Raw genomic sequence first — 23,590 nt, forward strand, 5'->3', positions numbered from 1 at the left:
TTCTCAGTGGTGCTATACCCCAGGTAAAAAGCCTTCATCCCATGAGAGGGCCTGAGCAGAAGAATGGAGCCCCCATCTTTTGGCTGCACTTTCCTGGAACTTAGCTTCAGCTACAGGTAGCTGAATGCAAGGATGAGAAATACTGATGCCCTGCCTCTTCTAGGAAGATAATGTTCCAACTGGGAATTGGGGAGAGGGAGCCCTGTGTTCTTGGCTGTTCCAATCTGGAGTAGAATTTCTATCTTGCTGAGCTATGAGGGATTAGGGATTGAGTGGATTTTGTTTGAAATACCACAGACTTCTGCTGTTCTGAGTTGTAGTAGCTTTTCTTGAATGTGTGTTTCTTCATTTGCTATATGAACCATTTCTGAAACTTTAAATGTGCTTTTATAATTTGCACCAGTTTCTTTGGGGAACACGTCTGAGGAGTGCCTCATGGTATCATGCTGGAAGCAGAACTCTCAGGCAGGTTGTTTTTTAAAATTACGTCGGGTAGCAGGATGATGGTTAACTTGAGAGGAATTTGAGCTGTACACTATCTTCAGTTATTATAGACAGAAACCTAAAAAATGACTATATTTATGGTACTTGCATATTAGTTTTACAAATATTTTTAAAATTCTTTTGATCAGTGTGGAAGAATGAGGAAAGGGAATTCACTATTTGTCCACACTTAGGCCAGAGTGAGAAATGGAACCTCTGTTGTCAGATGTAGAGGTGTCATTGACGATGCTGGTGATGGTACTACATGTTACAGAACAGTTCTTTCTGGTTTATGTTTATTATCACTAACCCTCAACAGTAATCTTACAAGGTAAGAAAGAGCATATTTTTATACATGAAGTTGCTGAGATTTAAAAAGGTGTGCCCAAGGTCTCCGCTAAGATTCTAATTCATGTCTGTCAGACCTCAGAGTTTGTGCCCTTGGCCGTTACTCCTGGCTGCCTCAAAGTGAAAAATCCTGAAATTAAAAAGTATTAGTCTGATCTTTCCTTGTGTAAGCCTTAAGGGAGGGAATAGTTTTAAGGGTGTTTTCCTGGAATGAAAGGTATTTAAACTGGAGTGCATTAGAAAACTAGTCCGCCGTGGGAAGCATCTTATGTTCAACCTGCCTAGAAGTAGGATTTGGAAATTTTGTCTCCGAAGTGAATGTTTTTTTAGTACATTATGCTGTACAATATGGTGGCATTATTAGCTCCTTGAGATGAATAAAATGCCTGCTTTTTTCCCCCTGATAATTATTTCAAGAGCTTTATAGTGGGTTCCCAGGGTCTTTGAACAATACTTATCCAGTTCAGCACTTAGCACAGTGCCTTGTGCATAAAAGATGCTCAGTAACTATTTTGAATGAGTGAACATAGCCTTTTACTTAAACAAAACCAAATTAGGTATTGAATTGTTACTTTTTCATGCTTTTTCACTTATTCATTAATTCAGTTCATACAGTAACTGTTAACTGAATTTCCAGCATGGACTAGGCACTCTTATAGGGGATAATTAGTGATAAAAGACGAGAAAAAAAAAAAAAAACCTTTGCCCACAAGAGCATTCACCCTTAATGCTGCATTTGGAATGGATTCTTTTTATTTCTAGCTTTATTAGTATAGTTGACAGGTAAAATTTTAAGTTATTAAAAGGGTATATATATCACAGTGATTTGAAATAAGAAATGGGCTTTTAAATATTTAGTATAAGAAGAAAGGAACTAGTATTTCTTGCATAAATATTTTGTACTAGGTACAGTTCATTTAGGATTTTTGGTCATAAGCAACAGAACCAATTCAATTTAGCCTAAGCAAAAATAGTTGAATCTGCTATATTACAAGAATGCAGAGATATCTGTGGAACCCATAGATTGGAGTGAAGCCTGGCTGCTCTTACTTCAGTCCGCTTCATTCTTTTCTCTCTCTGTAGACTGATTTCCTTTCCTTCTTTAGCTCACATGGCAGAATATGGCTGCCCCACAGCCCTTAAGCTCTGTAGTTCATTTCCGACTACCTGCAGAGACTAACTCATATGCTCTGGGTCGCATTTCCTCAGGTTTGGTCAGGTGTTCATTCAGCCCGATACAGTGAACTATGCCCCAGGAATATAGATATGACTACTTATGACCCATGGGATTTGTGAATAGGCAGACAACCAACAGTGTTGTCTACATACACATAGTATAATTTTCACAATACTTTACAAGGTTGGAAAATCATTCTGATGACTTCAGAGCTTAGAAAGATTAGATAGCTTAACCATGATTACATAGCACATAAACTATACACCCAGAGCCTAATTTTGTCTGATTCAAAAATCTTATTCTGTTGTCATTAACTCTATACTTTTTTTTTTCCAAACTGTTAACTTATATTTTTTGAGATATAATTGACATATAACATTGGTTTTAGGAGTGTAAAATAATGACTTGATATTTTTATGTATTGCAAAATGATCATCATAGTAAGTCTAATAATAAACGTCTATTACCACGGAATTACAACTGTTTTTTTCTTGTGATGAGAGCTTTTAAGATCTACTCTCTTTGCTGCTTTGAAATATACAATATAGGATTGTTAACTGTAGCCACCATGCTGTACATCACCAAAAAAAATAATAATAACTTATACCTTTTGACTACCTTTTTACCCCCTTTACCCATTCCCTCCCCTCTCTCACCCCCTTCCTTTGGCAACCGCATATCTGTCCTGTATTATCTCTGAGTTTGGTTGTTTTTTTTTTTTTTTAATTTCACATGTAAGTGAGATCATTCAGTATTTGTCTTTGTCTGGCTTATTTCACTTAGCATCATGTGCTCGAGTTCCATCCATGATGTTGAAAGATTTTATTTTATTTTATTTTAATTGAAGCACAGTCAATTACAGTGTGTCAATTTCTGGTGTACAGCATAATGTCCCAATTATGCATAAATGTACATATATTCATTTTCATATTCTTTTTCATTAAAGGTTATTACAAGATATTGAATATAGTTCCCTGTGCTAGACATAAGAAATTTTATTACCTATTTTATATATAGTGGTTAACATTTGCAAATCTCAAACTCCCAAATTTATCCCTTTTCACCCCTTTTCCCCCATTAACCATAAGATTTGTTTACTGTGTCTGAGAGTCTGCTTCTGTTTTGTAGATGAGTTCATTAGGGTCTTTTTTTTTCTTCTTTATTTTAGATTCCACATATAAGTGATATCATGTAGTATTTTTCTTTCTCTTTCTGTCTTATTTCACTTAGAATGATAATCTCTAGGTCCATCCATGTTGCTGCAAATGGCAATATTTTATTATTTTTTATGGCTGAGTAGTAGTCCATTGTCTAAATATACCACAACTGCTTTATCCATTCATCTGTTGATGGGCGTTTAGGTTGTTTCCATGTCTTAGTAATTGTATATAGCGCAACTTCGAATTAGCGTTCCCTCAGGATTCATTCTTTGTATGACTGAATAATAGTCCTATCTGTGTGTATATGTGTATAAAATCACATTTTCCTCATCCATTCGTTTGTTGATGGACATTTAGTTTGCTTGCATGTCTTGGCTATTGTAAATAATATTGCAGTGATCTCGGGGTGCACATATTTCAAGTTAGTGTTTTCATTTCCTTTGGATAAATTCCCAGAACTGGAATTGCTGGATCACATGGTAGCTCTATTTTTAGTTTCTTGAGGAACCTCCATAATGTTTCCCATAGTGGCACCAATTTACATTCCCATCAACAGTGCACAAGGGCTCCCTTTTCTCCACATCCTTGCTAACACTTGTTACTTCTTGTCTTTTTGATAGTAACCACTCTAACAAGTGTGAGGTGATATCTCATTGTGGTTTTGATTTAGATATCCCTGATTAGTTAGGCTGAGCAACTTTTCATGTGCCTGTTGGCCATTTGTATATTCTTTGGAAAAATGTCTTTTTAGACCTTTGCCCTTTTAAAAATTGGATGATGATTATTTTTGCTCTTGAGTTGTATAAATTCTTTATATATTTTGGATATTAACCCCTTATTGGATATATGGTTATAATGTGCCTTGGAGTGGATCTCTTTGGATTCATGTGAACTCTCTTAGTTTCCTGGATCTGGATGTCTGTTTCCTTCCCCAGGTTAGGGAAGTTTTCAGCCATTACCTCACTGAAGTTTTCTATCCCTTTCTCTCTCTCCTCCTTAAAATGTGAGTGTTGGTCTGCGTAATGTTGTCCCATAAGTCCTTTAAACTGTCTTCACTCTTTTTCACTTTTCTTTTTGCTGCTCTGATTGCGTGAGTTTCACTGCCCCGTCTTTAGATTCGCTGATCCTTTTTTCTGCCTCACCTAGTCTACTGTTGAACACTCCCTGTTGTGTTATTCAGTTCAGTTAATGTATTCTTCAGCTCCGTGACTTCTATTTGGTACTTTCTTATATGTGTTGAAATTGTCACTTTGTTCTTACTTTGTTCTCCTTACCTTGGTGAGCATCTATAAAGATTATTTTCTATTATTTGGAAGTCTTTATCAGGTACGTCACTTATCTCTGTTTTACTAAGGTATTTTTCTGAGGTTTTATCTTATTCTTAAATTTGGAACATATTTATTTTTCTTGACTCTCTGTGTTGGTTTCTATGATAAAACAGCCACCTCATCCAGTCTTGAAGGAGTGGCCTCGTGTAGGAGATGAAATTTTCTTAACTTAATTTTCTAAAAGGTGTTGAGAGAGACTATTAAATTTTATTAAAGAGTACATTCTGTTTATTACTGATTTCTAGATGCCATTTATCTTACCTTGTTAAGTATGCATGCTCCTTATTAATTGATATTTCTTATGATAGTAGCACTATTATCTTACCTTTTATGTATAGTTACATATGCTATTGGAAAAATACTATGCTTGTATTAATAAAACATAATGGCATGAAACCTTTCAACTGTACTTAGTAATAAAGTGACTGATTTATGCATTGTTTCTAGATGATTTAAATATGTACAATAAAATGATGGCCAAAAAATTGAGAGGAACTTGCTTTTTAAGGTTTTTTTGGTGATTGTTTTTGTTATTTGATTTATTTAACTAGACGTAATAAATTTAAGGTCTGTAGCATAAATCCTATTATAATAAAGATATAAGCAGGTTAGTATACTAGTATATAAAAATTGGACAGATTACCTTATTATATAGAAACTTGTCCATTTTATAATCTAGGGATAAGTTTAGTTCGTTTGTGGTATTTAAGGTTTATTTTGGAGACATGTAAATTACTTTCAGAATATTGTATATCATATGTCAGTGAGCAAGATTAAGAGGTACAAACTTCCAGTTACAAAATGAATGAGTCACAGAGATGAAATATACAGTGAGGGGAATATAGTCAATCATATTGTAATAACTTTGTATGGTGACAGATGGTAACTAGACTTACTGTGATCATTTTGTAATGCATAGAAGTATTAAATCATTATATTGTGCACCTGGAATTAACATAGTGTTATAGGCCAGTTATACTGCAAAAATACACATACATGCACACACGGTCTCATATTTCAAAAAAGAGGCTTGTTTCTTTCCTAGGATTCTCTGTCTTCTCTTAGTGAGCCTGCGCAGTCTTCTGGCTTTTAAATACAATGTGTGTGCTCTCTACTCCCTAATTTCTATCTCCAGCTCAAAATGCTCCCCTGACCTTACAACTTGTATATCCAATTGCCTATTCAACGTCACCACTTGACATAGCAGACATAGCATGTTCAAAACTGAATTTCTTATTCCCCCAAACCAAAAACTCATAAACCCTGCTACACCTTCCTTATTTCCCATATCTATTAATGGCAAATCTGCCCTTCCATTTGCTGAGTCTGGAAATCTTTGACTTTTCTTCTACCTCACATTTGTGAGCAAATCCTGTTTCCTCAAAATATATCTAGTATCTGGCCTCTTCTCCTGACTTCCACTGTTGCCACCCTGGTCCAAGTCATCTTCATTCTTTATCTGGATTATTTCTTTCTGCTTCCATCCTTGCTTGCCTACAGTGTGTTCTCATCAAACTGACCTATTCAGCAAAAACTAGATCATGCCGTATCTTCCCAGTACTTTTCAGTGGCTCCTCATTTTTTCCTGAGTAAAAATCATAGTTCTTACCCTGGCTTAGAAGAGCTTACACAATCTATCCCCTACATCGTCTTCCTTCTTTGACTTCATCTCTTACTGTTTTCTGTCACCCTGGCCCTCTTGCTTTTTTTCAAACAGAGAAGACACCTTGTGCCTCAGAACCTGTGCACTGACTGAAACATACTCTTTTGATACCAATGGAACAGTCTCTCACCTCCTTCAAGATTTTGCTCATATATCACATTTTCCATGAGTTCTCATTCTACCCCATTTGAGATTCCACCCCCCCCATGCTCTGTTCTCCACAGCACTAGGCAGATTCTAGTATATAATATTACATAATTTACATATTTATTATGGTTATTTTCTTTGGTCTTTTCCCTCCTAGTACAAGTTCCACAAAGACCAAGAGTTTTGACTGTTTTGTTCACTGATATATCATCCAGTGCACCGATAGTGCTTGGCTATAATTTTTGCTGGAGAAATGATTAAACAAAGAAATGTATTTGTGAAACTCTTGTGTGGGTTTGTGTGTGTGTGTGTTTATATAGTAAAACTGCTAACATAAGCTTCTTTCAAATATTTCCCCCTAAATTGGGTTTGTGGCATATGTAGAATCCATTGAGTAAGGCACATTTAGCCTTCCTTCATTTGAGCTGTTTATGTATGGGGCCAAAAATGATTAACATTTCTGGATATTGACATCTAAATAACAAATTTAAAACCACTTTCAGCTGAAAGAATGATTGTCATAAATACCTACAGATTAGTAACTTAGACATAAATTTCCAGTTTAGCAATGATTTTTTTAAGGAGAAATTGTAGGCATTTAAAAATTAATTTATTTTTAATTTTACTAACCCCATTCTAACCTTAGCAGAAATCTTCCTCTCCCTCCTCCTTTTTTCCCTAAACTTTTAAACATGCTTTTTCGTACAGTTTAGGATAGAAAAGTACTCTTTTAGGTGAAATATTCTTGTCAGACAGCTGTACCACTCATACTGAGGATTAGCCTAGAAATTGTACAGCATTTAGCCTTATTAGCATGGGTGTACTCCTTCCCACATTAAAGGGCTGCTTGATTAGTGCCATCGAACCAAACCAACATAACATGTTGAGCTTGATATGTTTTCCAAATTCACTTTTCCTTCTTATGACACACAGCACTACTGCCAAACACTTTTGATTTATTTCGATGGAGAAGATTACCTGTTTCTTCACTGATTTAAATTTAGTCTTAAACAGGAACATAGTAGTCAGATTTACTAGCTAATTACTAGTCACATTCAACATGAAAAAAATAAGAAACAGTATAATCCTCTAAATAATTATATTACAGCATTATGAAAATACCTCTCTTGGGTTCAGTTTTCACTGTTCAAGTGAGATTTAGAGTAGTTTATTTGTGGTGCCTTTCTTCTACAATTCTAATAAAATAAACAATCACAAATCTTAAAAAAATTCAGAATGAATTCTGAATTTGAGCCAAGTAAATAATCTTATCACGCCAGTAAATATCAATCTTCAGCTAGATAAATAAATTCCCACATATCGTTCAATCAGATGGTTTTTGATTCAGTCAAATGCAGTTACAAAGGAATTTCAGTATCCAAAGATATGTATTCTTAGATAGTGCATATGACTTTGTGCTGTGAGATTCATTTTTGTAGAATATAAAATGAGTTTTTCCTAGAAGAAAATGTACTTGATATAGGGCTTGATTCATTTGTATCCACTTTTTGAGTTACAAAATATAATATTTTTCAGAGTTTAACAGACAAATGAAATTAAAAAGCAACGAGGTTGAATACTGTTACTGAGAAAACTGCTTTATGTTTAGAGTCTTATCTCAACCCATGGTGACAGCTATCCTCTCTTTTTCCATCCAGAGATAATGTGAGGGAAAAAAACCTTCATAGTAGATTGTGTGCTATTTAGGTGGTCAGCATTCTGAAGTATTTTCAGAGTTGGGACTAAATACAGACCTGAGGATGGGGTGGAGGGGAATGAAATCTCTTCTTTAGTCATATGTTTATGGATCTTGTAGTTCAATAAAAGGAAAAAAGTTGATAGAAAAAAATCTCTGATAATACAAGGTTTATGGCAAGTTCTTCTTTGGTGTGCAGCTGATAATCAGATTTATAAGCTGAAATGACTCAGTTACTCTTAAAATACCCCATATTCTGTCTTGGTATACTTAAGATTTTCTTGTAGATAATTTGTAATTTTGTAATGGAGTTAAGAAAGAGATTAGTTTATCTAAGTCCCATGGTAGACCTTTGGCCTGAATTCAACATCATATCCATTGCTTGGAGTGTTATACACTAAGAGAAGGGTGTTTGGCTGTGTTTCAGATGATAGAAACAGGGATGGTCTTATGATCTTATAATCTTGTACCTTGTTAATCCTAAGAAAATGCTTTTTAAAAGTATAGATTTGTTAATACACTCTCAATATATATAAACAAAAATCAATAAAATAAGAACATTTATAATAAAGCATTAAACAGCAACTTTAGATTTAACATATTTTACCCCAATTAAAAACTTTCTTGGTAAAGATGGAATTTCTCCCCAACCCCCCTTTTGGGATTATAGAAGTAATAGGGTTGATTTAGAAGTGAAGGCATCATCTTCCAAGGGTTTGAGGAGGACGGAATACCTAAAGTATTCAGAGCCAGTATTCCTGGTTACCTACGTGATTATATTTTGTTTTAATTGTTAACATGCTTTGCTTTCCAATTCTCTTTATTCTAGTCTATGCAAGGGAAACTTTCTAAAGAAAAATTGACTACTCAAAAGATGATGGAAGAGCTAGAAAAGAAAGAAAGGAACCTACAGAGATTAACACAAACATTGCTTGATGTGAGTAGAAGAAATTCAGATTGCTTTCAAGAATGACTCAGTACTTATTTAAGTTAAAGCAAAGGCTTATTTTGTACATATTCATAAAATGTTTTTTAAACTGAAGTCTTGATTTTTGATGTGCTACTTAATTAAATCCATTAGGTTTCTTACTAAGATTATAATCAAAAAGACAAACTTTTATTTTTCTTATGTCAGCAACAGTTTCACAGACTTAACTACAGCAAAGTCAAATATTATATAGGAATTAGATACCCAAAGTCATCAAATAAAGCATAAATTGCATATAAACAAAATTACCGTTGAAAATCCTTCAGGAAGCTTCAATGTTGACTCTTCATCAGTGGAATGAATCATACTTCCTTCATTGAATTATGAGATGAAATACTTGGCTTGCATTTAAGGACATATTATATAAAATATACTTATTTTAGTTTTTGAACTGTTATGACATTTTTCTTCTAACGAATGCATCTCCAAAAATGAGGGACAGCTTCCTGTATAACCATTTCACCATTGTCATACTCAATAAGAGGAGTAGTTCTTTGACATTCAATAATATCTAGTCTTATAAAAAATTTCCCACTTCTTCCCCAAATGTTTTTTTATAGTGGCTGTTGAAACCAGCTTTCCATCAAGGACCGTGTGTTGTGTTTTATTTTTGTCTTATAAATCCAAAGTTCCTTTCTTCTCCCTGAAGAAAGTGGGCCTTTTGTCTTAAGGACTTGTAGAGTTGTTACACCTAGATGTGTCTGATTCCTTATCTTCCTGTATTTCCTTCCCCCTGTATTTCTTGTAAGCTGGAAGTTAGAGCTAAAGATACTAGATTCAGGTCAAACATTTTTGGGGCATGAATACTTTACTTGTAGGTGCTGTTCACATCATCAGATTATACGTGTTTGGTTATCCCACTGTAAGCGAAACAAATACTGGTCTCACTGGGTTAAGGTGGTGACAGACGGATTCTTTCCACTGTAACGTGTAGCCTCTGCAATCAGCAGGCAATCTGTGGGGTGACACTAGGCAACTGTGGATATGCAGTCTGCCAGCACCCTTTTCCTTGATGGTTTTAGCATCCATCAGTGATCACTGAATCATTAAGATGATTAAAACAACAGTAATTTTTTCTAATTACATCATTCCATTTACATATTAGCTGGCATTCATCTAGAAAAAAAATTATACTTTCCTCATCAATCCAGGCTATTTGGTTTTTCTGAAATACAATTCCAACTGGAAAGCTAGTTGAACTTTCCTGTAATTAGCAATTTTCAGGATGAGGAGTAAATGGTGATAATTCGGGGATGAGGTGAGGGTAACTTTTCCGGAATGTAATAAATCATGAGTTCCTACTGATTCTTCCAGTTCAGATTTAACAATCAGAGTGTTTGGGTTTTTTCCCCTTTGATTTTATGCTTTTATTTCTTTTTCTTTTACACTGCAAAGTTTGGTTCCTATCAACATTAACATAGTAACATACATACTTTTTTCTCAGTGTACCAAAAATAGTTTCAGAGTAAATCACTCTTGCTGCTAACGATAAAACTACAGGATGAGGTTTGAATTTTCTTTGCATTTCTTTTTGTTCTTGGGATGAATCATAACAAAATATATATACCATCAAGGTACTTTTTATGTGAGAGCACGGGAGACCCCCTAGAAGCTGAGACTGTTTGAATTTATGTGTCCTCTCTCAGGTTTACCCTAAGGCATCCGATGGCACAGAGGAACCCTTTCCACTGTTTAAATTCTTTTTCTCTCTCTCTTTGTTTTCCCTACTGTATGTATGCAGTTAAATTTGGTTCATGTGCGTGTAATATGACTGCAGTGTTTTGTTAAAGACTTGGGGGGAAATGTTAACCTTAATGGTTTTTTAGTATCTTTCCTTTCTTCTAACAACCTGATTTTTGTTTTTTTAATCCACTGCAGAACCAAAGACAAACAGAAGAGACCTGCTCTTTGTTGGATCAGGGCCAGGAAGTAGAACAAGCCAGGCAGCAGACTGTTCTTTCCAAAAAGCCACTGTTTGATTTGAGTGTGATCGATCAGCTGTTCAAGGAGATGTCCTATTGTTTGTTTGACTTGAAGGCATTGTGTAGTATTCTTAATCAGCGTGCTCAAGGCAAGGAGCCTAATCTTTCATTGTTACTGGGAATCAGATGTAAGTGGCTCATGGCTTATAAACCTCTGAATCAATCTGTGGGTCTGTGAATACCTGTTACTGCTTCATTGCTAGAACTTACCTCATTATCTTACAGAAATGAGCAGGGTCCTGGTTGATACAGACTGCCACTTGATAGAATGCCTGTAGATCCACCTGTGTGGATGAGCTGGGAGATACTTGTTTCCTATGCTGAATCTGTTCATATGTGACTGGAATGGTAGTTAGATTTGGTTTCCTGATTACTCTTCTAAAAGTAATGATTCTGTTTGCTTTCATGTGACAATTGTATTAAATTAATGACCCAGCCATCTGTCTACTGGCAAAATATTTGAGAGGAAGAACTCTCTTGCTTTCTTAGGCAATGCGTGTTCTATGGCAGTTGTTTAATGTGAGTGCCAGTGCTGAGCCAGCGCTGACTGCCACACGAGCCAGCTTTCATGGCCTGTAGATCTGTTGCCATCGCAGTGCATACCTACTGCCTTTGTCCCTTTCGGTGGACACCCAGCCGTTCTGCCTCGGTTCTGCCTTCCTGCACACGTAACTGTGAGGGCTGCCACAGGCAGGTCCTAGGTCTCTTCCGTCCTGTGCTGCTTTAACTGGAACACTCAACTTACGTGGCTCCAGATTATTATGATATTGACATGTTGGTCTCTTTTTAAAAGAAATGGACTTCAGGAAGGAGATATGAGTGGAGTAAGACTGTAGTGTTTATGTACTGACATGTTGTATTGAGCAATTGCCTAATAATATGGTTAATATGTGACTGGAGTGGAGACTAGTTTTGTTTCCAGGTTCATCAAAAAGATTCCACCATCTTGCATCATAATAGTTATTTTGGCAAACCAAGTAATAGTCCTGACCAGAGTGTCTCATTTGTTAAATGAACATGTGACTGTGCTCAGAGAGGTCAGAATTTTCCCCTCTACTTCATAAATCTGGGAACACATACATGAGGGTGAATATGTAAAAAACACTTTAATGTTTAAGTATATTCACTCATTCAGTAAACATTTATCAAATGCCTTCCTTGGTGCAAGCACTAGGGTGCTGATAATGCAGATAAGTTGAACACAGCCCTTGCCCACACATTAGCCAAAATATTAGAGCATTGTGATAAATACTAATACTGACATATGGTCAGAGGACAGTGGAACAAAAGGGGAAAAAATAGCTAAGTCCACCTGGGTAGGGCTGTGAAGTATCCATGGAGTAGCTGATGTTTGGCTTGAATCTTAAGAGGAGGAGAAGCTTGCCAGGTGAACATGGGGTATTTAGTTAGCAATGATCTCTTGGAGCAGGAAATAAACACACACACACAAAAGACATTTTCTCCACCATTTTAGAGGTGGTCGCCTCTTCAGTTATTTTGTAACCTTCTACATTTGCATTTGTATCCCACATAAAACCTATTACCTTTTTCGGTATTAGGGCAAGAGAGCTATCCTAATGTGAATGAAATGGAGATTCAACAACCTTACCACACACACCCCACTCCCCCCTCCCCAACATCATATATACACTCCTTCAGTCCTTAAAGTTTAACCCCAGAATCCTTACCTTAGAGTTTGGCATTGTGAAAATTTGACCAACCGGCTAATTTTCAACCAAAAAAAGAGAGAGTATTTTTTGGATCCTTGTCACTCCATAAATTATGTTAACACTGTTCACCCCACCCGTCTTAAAGCTCCACTACCGTGGTTTCCATGACGTCATTCCCCAGGTTCTGCTTCCACCTTTGTGACTGCTCAGCCTCAGTCTGCTGTGAAATCCTCTGCCGCGTAAATATTGGCAGTCCCCCAGGAAACTTTTGTTGTTGGCCTTTTGTTTCTGTTTACTCTCTGAGTAATCTTATCCATATTGGCTTGGTCTCTGTTTTCCCTGAACTGGTGACCCAGACATTTATCTCTCATCCTGCCTCGAATGTCCCTTTGGGGCTCCTGATTGTACTCACCTGTACGTTAGAACCAGCAGTTTCCTTGGTATCACAGACTCAGTTTGTCCAAAACAACCTACTTTTTTTCCTCCCTAAACCTATTCCTCCTCTCAGTGAGTAGAACCACATCATCCATCCGTCACCCCAACCCAGATTTACCTTCCACCCTACTCATTCCCCCCGTCTGTGTCCTGTTCGCAGCCCCTGGCCCCTCCCCAAGCTGATGGAAAGTTGAGCTCCATCACGTCTACAAGTCCCTTCCTACTTGTAGCATTTATTCCTGCCATCACAGCTCCATTGCACCGTTTCCTTAATTCCAGCTTTCATAGTCCTTCATCCGGACTGGTCTCTCCTATCCCTTGTGCCCACCCACTATCCCCAGCCCATCTTTTCCGTTGCTGCCAGAGTGATCTGTCAAAACTGTGGTCCTCGTTTCTTGGTACTCACGCTCCCCTAGAGTAGCGACGTGGGGAGCTTCCATTTGCCTCTCCAGCCTTACTTCCTGGCAGTTCTCGCCCTCATAATTTGTGCTCTACCATTTTAGAGCTGGTTGCTGATTTTCTTGAGGTTTCTCCAATTCTATCAGACTGTTTTGTTGTCTGCTTCTGTATACCTTTGTTCACTCTTCTGCTTTGGCCCGTTCAGTGAGCCTGCCCTGTCTGCAGTTAGGCCTTGTGGTTTTCTTCCTTGTGCTCCCGTAGCCATTGGGTGGTGACAGGTCACCTATGACACCTGACTGGGTTGACTTGTTTATGAAACTGTATACAAATCATTAAGAATAGGCCACTATATCCATTACTGGGCTGACCTCAGCACTCAGCATAGTTCCTAGATCATGGATCATGAACAATGAAACAGTTCAATTAATGTTTGTTAAAATAACAAGTAAGTTAACTTGACTCTTATGCCTCCTATTAATTAGCAGCTGGCTGACTCAGGGCCTTACCTTCAGTTATTCAGCCATTGGGCAGCATCTAGCTGTCAGCCTGATACACTTCTTTGGAATTAAAAGGTGCCAACTCCCTCCCTCCCTCCCTCCCTCCCTCTCTCTCTCTCTCTATCTTTAGAGGTACATGCATACACATACTTATCATATGTTTTGAAAAATTATGTTTTCACACCGATAAACCCACTTTGCAGTCTATAAAAATGTAAGATACTGCTCCTCACCACACAAATGATTTTCAGATTTCTGTCTCTGATTGAGCTTGAAGAGAGGTGTTAGAGCCTGCTCTTTTCTACTTTTGGAAGATTGTCATCCATTTAACCTGTTGAATTTGTGTGTGTCACTGTATGAATTTAATGCATTTTAGTTAGCAAAGTTTTAAAAGGACCTAGTAGATAAGATCCATTTGCTATTGAGTGATGCATAATTTAAACCTGAGCCTGACTTGTATACAGTGTACAGCATTATATTTCCAATAATAATTAAGTTGAAAACCCTAAAATGCTTTTGTTCCCCCTAAAATGTGAGATTCTCTCCATGTTTTATTTCCACAGCAATGAACTGTTCAGCGGAAGAGACAGAGAATGACCATAGCCCAGAAACACTCACTAAGAAACTGTCGGATGTGTGCCAGTTACGGAGGGACATAGATGAGTTAAGGACTACACTGTCAGACCGCTACGCTCAGGACATGGGAGACAGCTGTGTCACCCAGTGACCAGCGTGGGCCCCACTGCAATAACAACCCACTGTTAAATGCTGCTGAGTCACGGTTCTTGTTTCTTTTTAGGAGCCACGATGGAAAGGTGCAAGTGACGTGTGGCTTGCACAGGGGTTTTCTTTCTGTGGATTTGTTCTGTTGGGGAGGAACTGGGATGTGAGGAGGTTTCGAAGGGGCTTATCTAATCAGGCCAAAAAAGTTAAATTACCATTTGAAAAATGTGATAAAATGTATAAGAAGAAAAAATTCTGTATTCTCAAACTACTGATTGTAGGACCAAGCTGTGAAGAGTACCCTTCAGATAAAGGGGTAGGATTTCTTTTAATCCTGTAGTTTTGTGGATGTGTGTGTGGATGTGTGTGTGTGTGTGTGTGCACGCGTGCATACGTGTTTATTCACAAAATTATAAGGATTTCTGGAGTCAAAGCAAAGCTTCTGAGAAAGGCACACACTGTATTTTTGTGCTTCTTTTCTTTAGTGTGGAAGCTTGTGTTGTACTTGGGTTTTTCAAGGGCTTGCTGAACAAGAGTTCCCGCAGCAGGCAGGTGTTCTGACAGTAGTGCAGCAGGCAAAACCGTCTGTGTTCTGAACAGCCACTGTGCTGAGATGGTGAGGTGGTGTGTCTGGGTTGATTTTAGTACTGTAGATAGGTCAGCTGTTTTTCCAGAGTGATTGTGAATTGCCTAAGTGGTGTGAAATTTTGATGTGATGGTTTTTCCCATTAGCATTGTAATTTATGTATTACAAGGCAACTTAACATAATCTGAAGTAATTTTAACATGTCCCTCACTATTTACAGTTTTTTATTTATATGTTTATATATATATCAGTGTAGACAAAGCCATAGTAATTAATGCAAACATAAGGCCTCAGATCATTATTGTAAAAGAAAGATTAACAAAGTGACTCTGGAACAATAGCTTATTTATCCGAATCTCAAATGTTTACATTTTAACAGTTTTGTATCTGTTTTAAAGTTGAAACTACTTTAAGAAAAAAACCAACCTGTATTCTTTATATCTGAATTATTGCTAGCATAGCATAAAACAAAATCTAAACCTAAGTGATACTGCAATTTCTTTTATTAGGTAAAGTATATTAAAAAAAAACAGGGTTCTTCATAGAATATGAACTTGGTCAGGTTAGTTCTTCTTTTGGAGTACAGGATATCACTATGAAATGCATCTGGTTTTTAATCATTTAAATGATTTAAACTTCCAAATGAGTATTTCCATGTTTTATTTGGTATTTTGGAAGGACTGTATATTTTATTGCCCTCAGAGCATTCAGTACATTTTTTTAAAATGTACTTAGGTAGGTGATCATTGTCCTTTACAAGTTGGTTTTGATTTCCTGATGCAACCAAGTCTCATTTAGGTCAGGACTAAATAACATGTAGAAGGGAGGAGGGATGTTAGTCAAGCAGGATAATAATGTTTTGCGCAAGAGCAGAGCACATGTCTGTTTGCTTGCCAGGCTTCTGTACTGGTTGGTATAAAGGCTGCTCCTGGAAGACTGTGCCCCTGAGTAGTCTCCGCATTGAAAACGTGTGGGGTAAGGCCTTCAAGGAAACCAGCCAGGAGAACATTCACTTCAGAATTTGGCTTTTGTATGGCTCTCTGTAGTTATTTTATAGTTACATTTCAGCAAAGTTATAATGCTTTGTAAGGACGTCAAACTTTCCTTCTAGTCAGTCCTCCCTCCCTCCTTACTTCCTAGGATCTGGGCAGTGGATATCAGTGCATTGTCCTGATTCCGCATCCCAAGGTCCCTAACCTAATAAGAAGGGACTTAGTCACTGGCAAGGACTTGGTTTTCTAATGTGTTCATTTGTTTTTGAATGTTAGTGGTTTGAAGACAATCAGGGAGTATTTGTACCAAAAATCTGATACAAAGAATTCTGCCTTGTAAAAATTAGTATCTGTGAAAATGGCCCTTTACAGTAAAGCAGATAATGGCATCTGAAATAAATATTACACAAGTGCAGGACACAACATTTTTACAGTCTCTGGATAGAGTCTCCTCCCCCACGCCCAGTCTCCACAGTTTTGGAAATAAAGGTCCCCTAAAATGGCAATGATAATGGGCAGGTAATCACTGAATTGGGTCACTAGGGTCTGACTTAAATGTATACTTAAATGTGTATGTTTGGGGGTTTATGGTTATTATTTTTGTTTAGCCAAACTTTTGGTCATTGGTTTTGATTACTGTAGATAATTTTGTTTTCTGGCTTAGTTGGGATAAAAATAATTTATATTTTAAAAAAAAGTTAGCATCCTAAAACTTCAATACTTTGACTTAATTCACATATCTTGAGATAAAAAATAATTTTAACTTAGTAGGAAATTAACTGACTACTGCTGGTGTATTTCAGTTTCCACAATGTATGCTCCCCATAAAAAAGGGAATTAAGATGTGATAGTTGAAGTATAACCTTGAATTACAAATCTCTTGGAGTCTGGGTTTTGTCAGGGGGCCCAGATGATAATAAATAGAGAGCCTTGGTGCACATTTTGGGGGAAATAAGACTAGTAATATTCTAATTTGTCAGTATTTAATTTTGATTTTTATTTCTCAGAAAATTCCCCTTTCCCAAGGCAGCCTCTTGTGTTAGAATAGTAATAATACTGGTATCTCATTAAAAATAAAGATTTTACTATTAAGCTAGGTAAGATGGGCAAATAGATACACTATAGTATCTTGTCCTCATTTGAACTAGGATGTTCTTGGAAGTTATTACAGTGATTTTTTTGTCTGAAATGAAAATTAACCTAAGTTTTAAAGTAAGTCTGTTTGGAAATTTGCTTAAGTATTGACTAGGTAAGCCATGCTTGAACTTTAAAAAAAAAAGGTATGGCCCCTTTTTATATTTGAAATAGGATTCAATATTTAATGTTAACAGTATTTTATTTTAGTGAAATTTGTTTTGGTCACAACAATTTCTTAAACTGAATTCGACTTCTTTCAGTAACTTGTTAGAGACAATCTCAAGGACTAGAAAGTATTGCTAAAATGGATATTTTATATTTCAGACTTACTAATCAGCTTAAAAATTAATTTTGTCATAGTTCAAGACATTAATAGGAATCTCTTAGAGGGCACTTTGAAAGGAACTACTTTATTGGGAAAATGTTCTTAAAATATCAGTAATAGTTCATTGCATAACATAGTAGCTGAGAACTTAGATTATGTTGTTAATTGCATAGTTCAGCTCAGGCCCATCATTAGTTTGGATTATTGGCGTTCTCTTATACAGATTTCTGTCACTGTAGATATGTAATTATGGTAATAAGCAATTCTCATAACCATGCTCACTTAGACTGTGTCATTTGAAACTGCCAGCAGCTAGAGCTCTCAGAGCCAAAGTTAATTCATTTTGTTTCCCTTTTTGACATTTTTTTTTTGGTGTTCACAAAACATAAAATTTCTATCTTCACCCCAATATGCCATGATGGAAATTGCTGTATGATAATATTATATATTTAATCATAAAGAGGGAAAAGTTTTGGATTTTTTCTTATTTAAAAGAAGTATTGAGTATATTAAGAATGTAGTTTCAAATCAGTAAGTCATTAACAACACTTGCAGCTGCATACAGAGAGAACCTTCTGTGCCTTTTGCCTGCAGTAAGCATTCATTTCTCTTCTACGTGAGCTGTAAGAATGTAGATGATTATTGCACCTTGTTCTTCTGTAAATAGATTTGATTAAGGATTTTTTTTTAAAGCAAGGAGCAGTTTTTCATTACTAGGTAGATACCTTAGTAAACATGAGAGGAAGCATCAGATATACGTCTTTGGAGCCCAGCCTTTTCCCTGTTTAGTAAGTGGGAACCTCCTTTGGAATGTAGTCATTTGTGTGTATATGTGTGTACATATATGTATAAATAGTTATTTAAATACATAAACATAAAATTCATCATCACATTGGTGTGATGACAAGTAGTAGGTGCTAGGTGGTTACATTAAAAGCACAGCAGAGTGTATAAAATCAGTCACTATGACTGGTGGTTTCTGTAAACTAGGTTCAGTTTTTGAACCACTCAGAATACCTCATGTGTAAATACAATGGTCATGACTTAATCGGAATACACTTATTGTAAAAAGAATGTGAAGCCACTGGTTGGCTTATGCCTTCTGATCTATAATTCTTGCCTCTTTTTTTGTAAAGGGGTTGTTTTTTTGTTTGTTTGTTTTTGTTTTTTAATAGGGTTTACAGCTAGAATTTTGAATGCCAAAGTTATATTTATTAAATAAAAAAAAGTTTTCAATGTTAACAGCTAAGTATTTTTCCACTGGACTATTGTTTGTTGATGTTGGAATTTGTATTTACAGAGAAATAAATTTTTTATAAAAAGATTTATGCCTATCAAGTGCTTAATGTTAATATAAGAATGTATTTGAAATCAGACTCTCCTGAATTCTCAATGACAAGAATATGCTGACTTGACTTTTAAAGTTTTCTTTACACACAAGAGAAAATCTTAGTAGAGCAGGGGCACCATTGCCTTCTAGGTCTGTCTGACAGTTCCTTTTCAGTACTGAAAAGCTTTTTCTCAGGGCCTTCCCATGAAGGGCACTGAGATTTTGTGATGGCAGGTGCTGTAAATACAAGGGCATGTCTGCATCTGTTTCAGCTAATAGCACTGTGTCTCCACTTTGAATTTCTAAAATCCCTATTTAAATCGAATGTTCTTTCTAGTTTTCCAACAGACAGAATCAGATTTCAGTTTTTCATATTGCTGAATGGTTGGGCTGGCAAATTAAATCTTTTTTACTTTCTCCTTTCTAATCAGAGATTGAATCCTTACTGAAACATACACAAACAAGATCTTGTTAGGTGGTTACTCTGCAGAGGCCTCGACATCTCAGCTTTGATGGCACCCTGGCCCCTTGTTCTAAGTCCTACGTGCCTTAATGTCTCCAGCTGGTGAATATTTGGATTAGCACTATCTGTTTCCAGCTAACTTGGCATTGCTCTGTCTAGAGTCTTTAACGAGGCATCTAATTTGGTTAAAAGGGAAAAGAATCATGCATCACAGACTCCTTAGTTTGCAAGCAAGTGACTTGGAAATAAAAACAGAATGGATAAGACCCTAGAATATTTCCAAGGTGATTTATGAAGAGGTTTCTCCTTTATAATGAAAGATATGATTATTTTTGATCTTGTATAAGAAAGTGTCTTGTTGAGGGAGTCAGCAGAGGGCTTTTGATTAGGTACATCCCAGTGACTTTGCCAGTAATCTGAACTGCTTTTTATGCCAACTTTCCCAACTAAATGGAACCATCCTGTGTAGAAATGCAGACGACTCAGTCAAAAAGAGGCGTCAGTGATGGTGCGAAGTGGCAGCGTGTGGATCCAGAAGGGCAGTTTACAAATGAGTAGTACTGTAACATCATGTCAGTTACGATGGTTTCCTTGATTTAGAGGAGACTCCAGTTTGAAGACTGAAATTGTGATGATAGATTTCTTCAAAGTTCATATAAAACCGCTGTCTCTGACAAAAATTTGGTGTGATCACACACATACACACACTCGAATCTTTCCATTTTATCCAGTCTTGTGTCATAATCTCTATCGATTCCCTTATAAATTTTAACTAAGCATACACCTATACTGTGACCCAGAAATTTCACTCTAAGTGTTTATTTGGGACAAATGTAAACATTCATCTAAAAGGAGACCTGTGAATGAATGTTCACAGCAGTTTTATTCAAATTAAGCAAAAACTGGAAATAGCCCAGGGATCTGTCAGTAAGAGTTCTCTGCCCAGAGTTGAAAACATTCTTTTACAACCTCAGGTTCTAATGGATGGCCACTTACATATGTTAATTCTTTTTGGAAAATGAAGTAAAGTTTAATAGACAACAAAGCAGTGGAGAATCAGAGTGGGAAAACAGACCTCCTTTGTACCAGGGGCACTTTTGTCTACACTTCCCTCTGGAGCCTCGTCCCTTGTCATGCTGCCACCTGAGTTCCATGAGTCTGCACGTTTTATGTGACACACTTGGCCTCACCCTTCCTGAAATGAACTTTTTATGCCACTGTTTGGGTGCTGGTCACTCACCAGACTTTGAGTTCTTTTAGAGCAAGCACATTGTCTTATTAAACTTTGTGTTTAATAAGCAAGGAGGCTATACTAACCTCCAGAGCCGTGCAAATACCTGTCCTTAGCCCCAGGAAGGAAGAACAATTTCAAAGGAGAAAAAACGTGGCCTTTAAAGCATTGGTCATCCTAGAAGGGTGCAGTGCTTTTAACGCAAGGAGCAAATTAATAATAAGCCCTACGTAGGCAAGTTCCATTTTCCTCCATCTCTTGGATCTCTTGTTAATCTCTTCTGTGACTATCTTCTTTCTGCCCTTCTGTGGGTCCAGGCTACAGGACTGGACACGGTTATTCCTCAGCCCCAATGTTCCTGGAGCACAGCAATCTCATCAGGCAGTAGGCCAGCTGTGTAGGTTTTGTAAGGACAACCAAGGACTTCAAAGAGGAACAAAATGTCATCTTAAACAATGAATGCAGCTCCATCTATATATAAAATGCACAAATGTGGAGAATAGTCACTTAAGCAGAAATAGTACAGCTGGCATCCCTTCTAAACAAAGAAGCAGGATAATTTCATTTACTTTTTTTATTCCTTCACGGATCATTTAGTCACAAACCAAGTGGTTAAAGTTGTTCAATGGCCTATAAGGACTAAAACAATACACAGGAAGTGTCTTCTATACCTTTGTTGTCGTCATCATGGTCAGCCAACATCTGAGTACAAGCCAAGTACACGGACCTTGCATAAATTATCTCATTTGTTCCTCGGCATAATCCTCCGTGAACTAGGTGCTGTTATCATTCCTTTTTCAGGCAAAACGACTGAGGCACAGAGCGGTTTAACATCCCAACCCAGCTGGAGCAGCCAGGCCTGTAAGAGCCATGCCTCTTAGGCTCTGAAGCCTGACTACACCGCCCACTGGAGTTCCTCCCGTCTCAGTGTTGTGCTCAAAACCAAACTCCTCCTTCCCGCACCTGCTTCCTCACTGGGTTTCTCCAATTCTGTATGTTGCACTTTCATTCCAAGACTCCTTTCCGGTTGTTGCTTCCCCACATCCCCGCTGGTGTTAGTTTCCTATTGCTTCCATAACTAATTGCCACAGACTTACCAGTTTATAGCAATACAATTTGTTATCTCACAGTTCTAGAGATCAGAAGTCCAAACTGAGCCTCCTTACTGAATGAAAAAGGTGTTGGCAGGGCTGTGTTTCCTTTCTGGAAGCTCTGTGAGAGGGTCGTTTCCTTGGCTTTTCCAGCTTCTGGAGTCGATCACGTTCCTTGGCTCGTGGCCCCATTCTTCTCTCTTCAAAGCCAGCAGTGCCATCGCTTGTTCTCTCCTGCCTCCCTCTTTCCCTTTTAAGAACCCCATGGAATCACGCTGGGCCCATCCACCTAATCCAGGACATTCTCCCCATTTTAAGGTTGGCTGATTAGCAATCTTATTTATTCTTTGCCATGTAATCTAATGTACTCAGAGGTTCCAGGGATTATGAAGTGGTCATCTTTGGGGGACTATTCTACTTTCCATACCATCTCCTAAACAAATTAGTTGTCAAATGGTGAAGATTCCACCTTCCCTGATTCTTTCACATTTGCCCTGGGTGCTTCACTTCCCTTTCCCTTGTTCTATCTGACTGAGGTCCAAACTGCTGTAAAACAGGTGTCAGATACCTGAGCTTAAAAAAAAAAACTTAAATTGGAAACTCCACAGTCAGCTTTTAAACTGTATCATCAATGATTCAGGTATTTGCTTCACTCAAGAGAAGACATGTAAGACTCCTGATTGAACTTGCCCCCCACACACGCACAAAAAGCATTATCTTTTTGAGAATATCTGTATTTTTATTGCATCAGTATATATTGTTTCATAGAATGTGTGAAAATCTGGGAGTCTGATTCTTTTCTGATGATTAGATTCAGGATAAACGTTTTTGGCAAAAATATTTACATGAGTATGTGTGTTTCTCATTCATCACATTTGAAAGTTCATGATAACATTTTGTACCATTATTGGTGATGCTAAATTAGATCATGTGGTTGTGCTAAACGGTCATCTTGAACTTTAACAGCTAAATGGACAGATAACAAGGCTTTGGTCCATGTAAGGTAGAGAGTTGGAACTAAGTACGACCTTTCCATAAAGCTAGGATCCCCGAAAGATCACATATTCAATGAAAGGAAGAGATGGGAAGAAAATCTGCCTTCTAGAAAAAGGAAACTAAAAGGAAATTAAGTTTTCAAGGACTCAGCTCAGGGGGATTTAAAAAATATCCTCTTGAGAACTTGGAACCATAATTCTACAGTTATGTAGAAAGAGGTTTGAATTTATGCTACACGTGTGGACTGAGAAATCCTGAGGCCAGAAGTTGACTTAAGAGTTTTGAATTAGTAACTCCCTGGAATCCTGAGCAAAACAAAACGAATCGTCTCTGGAGGGAAGCATTTTGAATTGCGTCCTCACAGAATTCCCATGGATTTGTCCCTCTGCGAGTGAGCTCTAAATCTAAAATTTTAAAACATGGGGGAAAAATAAAGTCAGTAGAACCAACAAGTTTACCGAGTTAGACCCTAAATGTTTCAGATAATGAAGTTATTAGACGTGTCTTACAAAATAGAAATTACTATGTTGTTAAATTTATATAAAATTCAAAACTATGCAAAAGTCATCTACGAGTTAGTGACTAGAAGAGGCACAAGGGAACTTCTGGGTTTCTAAGCCTATTCCATTTATTGATCTGGGTGATGTTTACACAGTTTTTACTTTATAAAAATTCATCAAGCTGTACGTTTATAATTTATACACTTTTTCTATATGTCTGTATAATTCAATACAAAATTTACA

At 37.0% G+C, this 23,590-nt stretch overlaps 1 protein-coding gene across 4 annotated transcripts in view; it reads left to right on the top strand.

Moving 5' to 3' along the window:
• CEP85L (centrosomal protein 85 like) overlaps positions 1 to 19,060 on the top strand; it is a 149,225-nt gene extending 130,165 nt beyond the window's left edge. For 2 of the 4 annotated variants that reach the window (XM_064486741.1, XM_031456222.2), the window contains exons 11-13: positions 8,832 to 8,939; positions 10,869 to 11,100; positions 14,537 to 19,060. In XM_064486741.1, the coding sequence (XP_064342811.1) occupies positions 8,832 to 8,939; positions 10,869 to 11,100; positions 14,537 to 14,700 (504 nt within the window). In that variant the 3' untranslated portion in view covers positions 14,701 to 19,060. The remainder of the gene's footprint in view (positions 1 to 8,831; positions 8,940 to 10,868; positions 11,101 to 14,536) is intronic. The other 2 variants (XM_064486740.1, XM_031456223.2) reach the window with 2 other exon arrangements.
• Positions 19,061 to 23,590: the final 4,530 nt, after the last annotated feature.

The sequence above is a fragment of the Camelus dromedarius genome, chromosome 6 (assembly GCF_036321535.1).
Source record: "Camelus dromedarius isolate mCamDro1 chromosome 6, mCamDro1.pat, whole genome shotgun sequence".
In the NCBI taxonomy this organism is placed as follows: Eukaryota; Metazoa; Chordata; class Mammalia; order Artiodactyla; family Camelidae; genus Camelus; species Camelus dromedarius.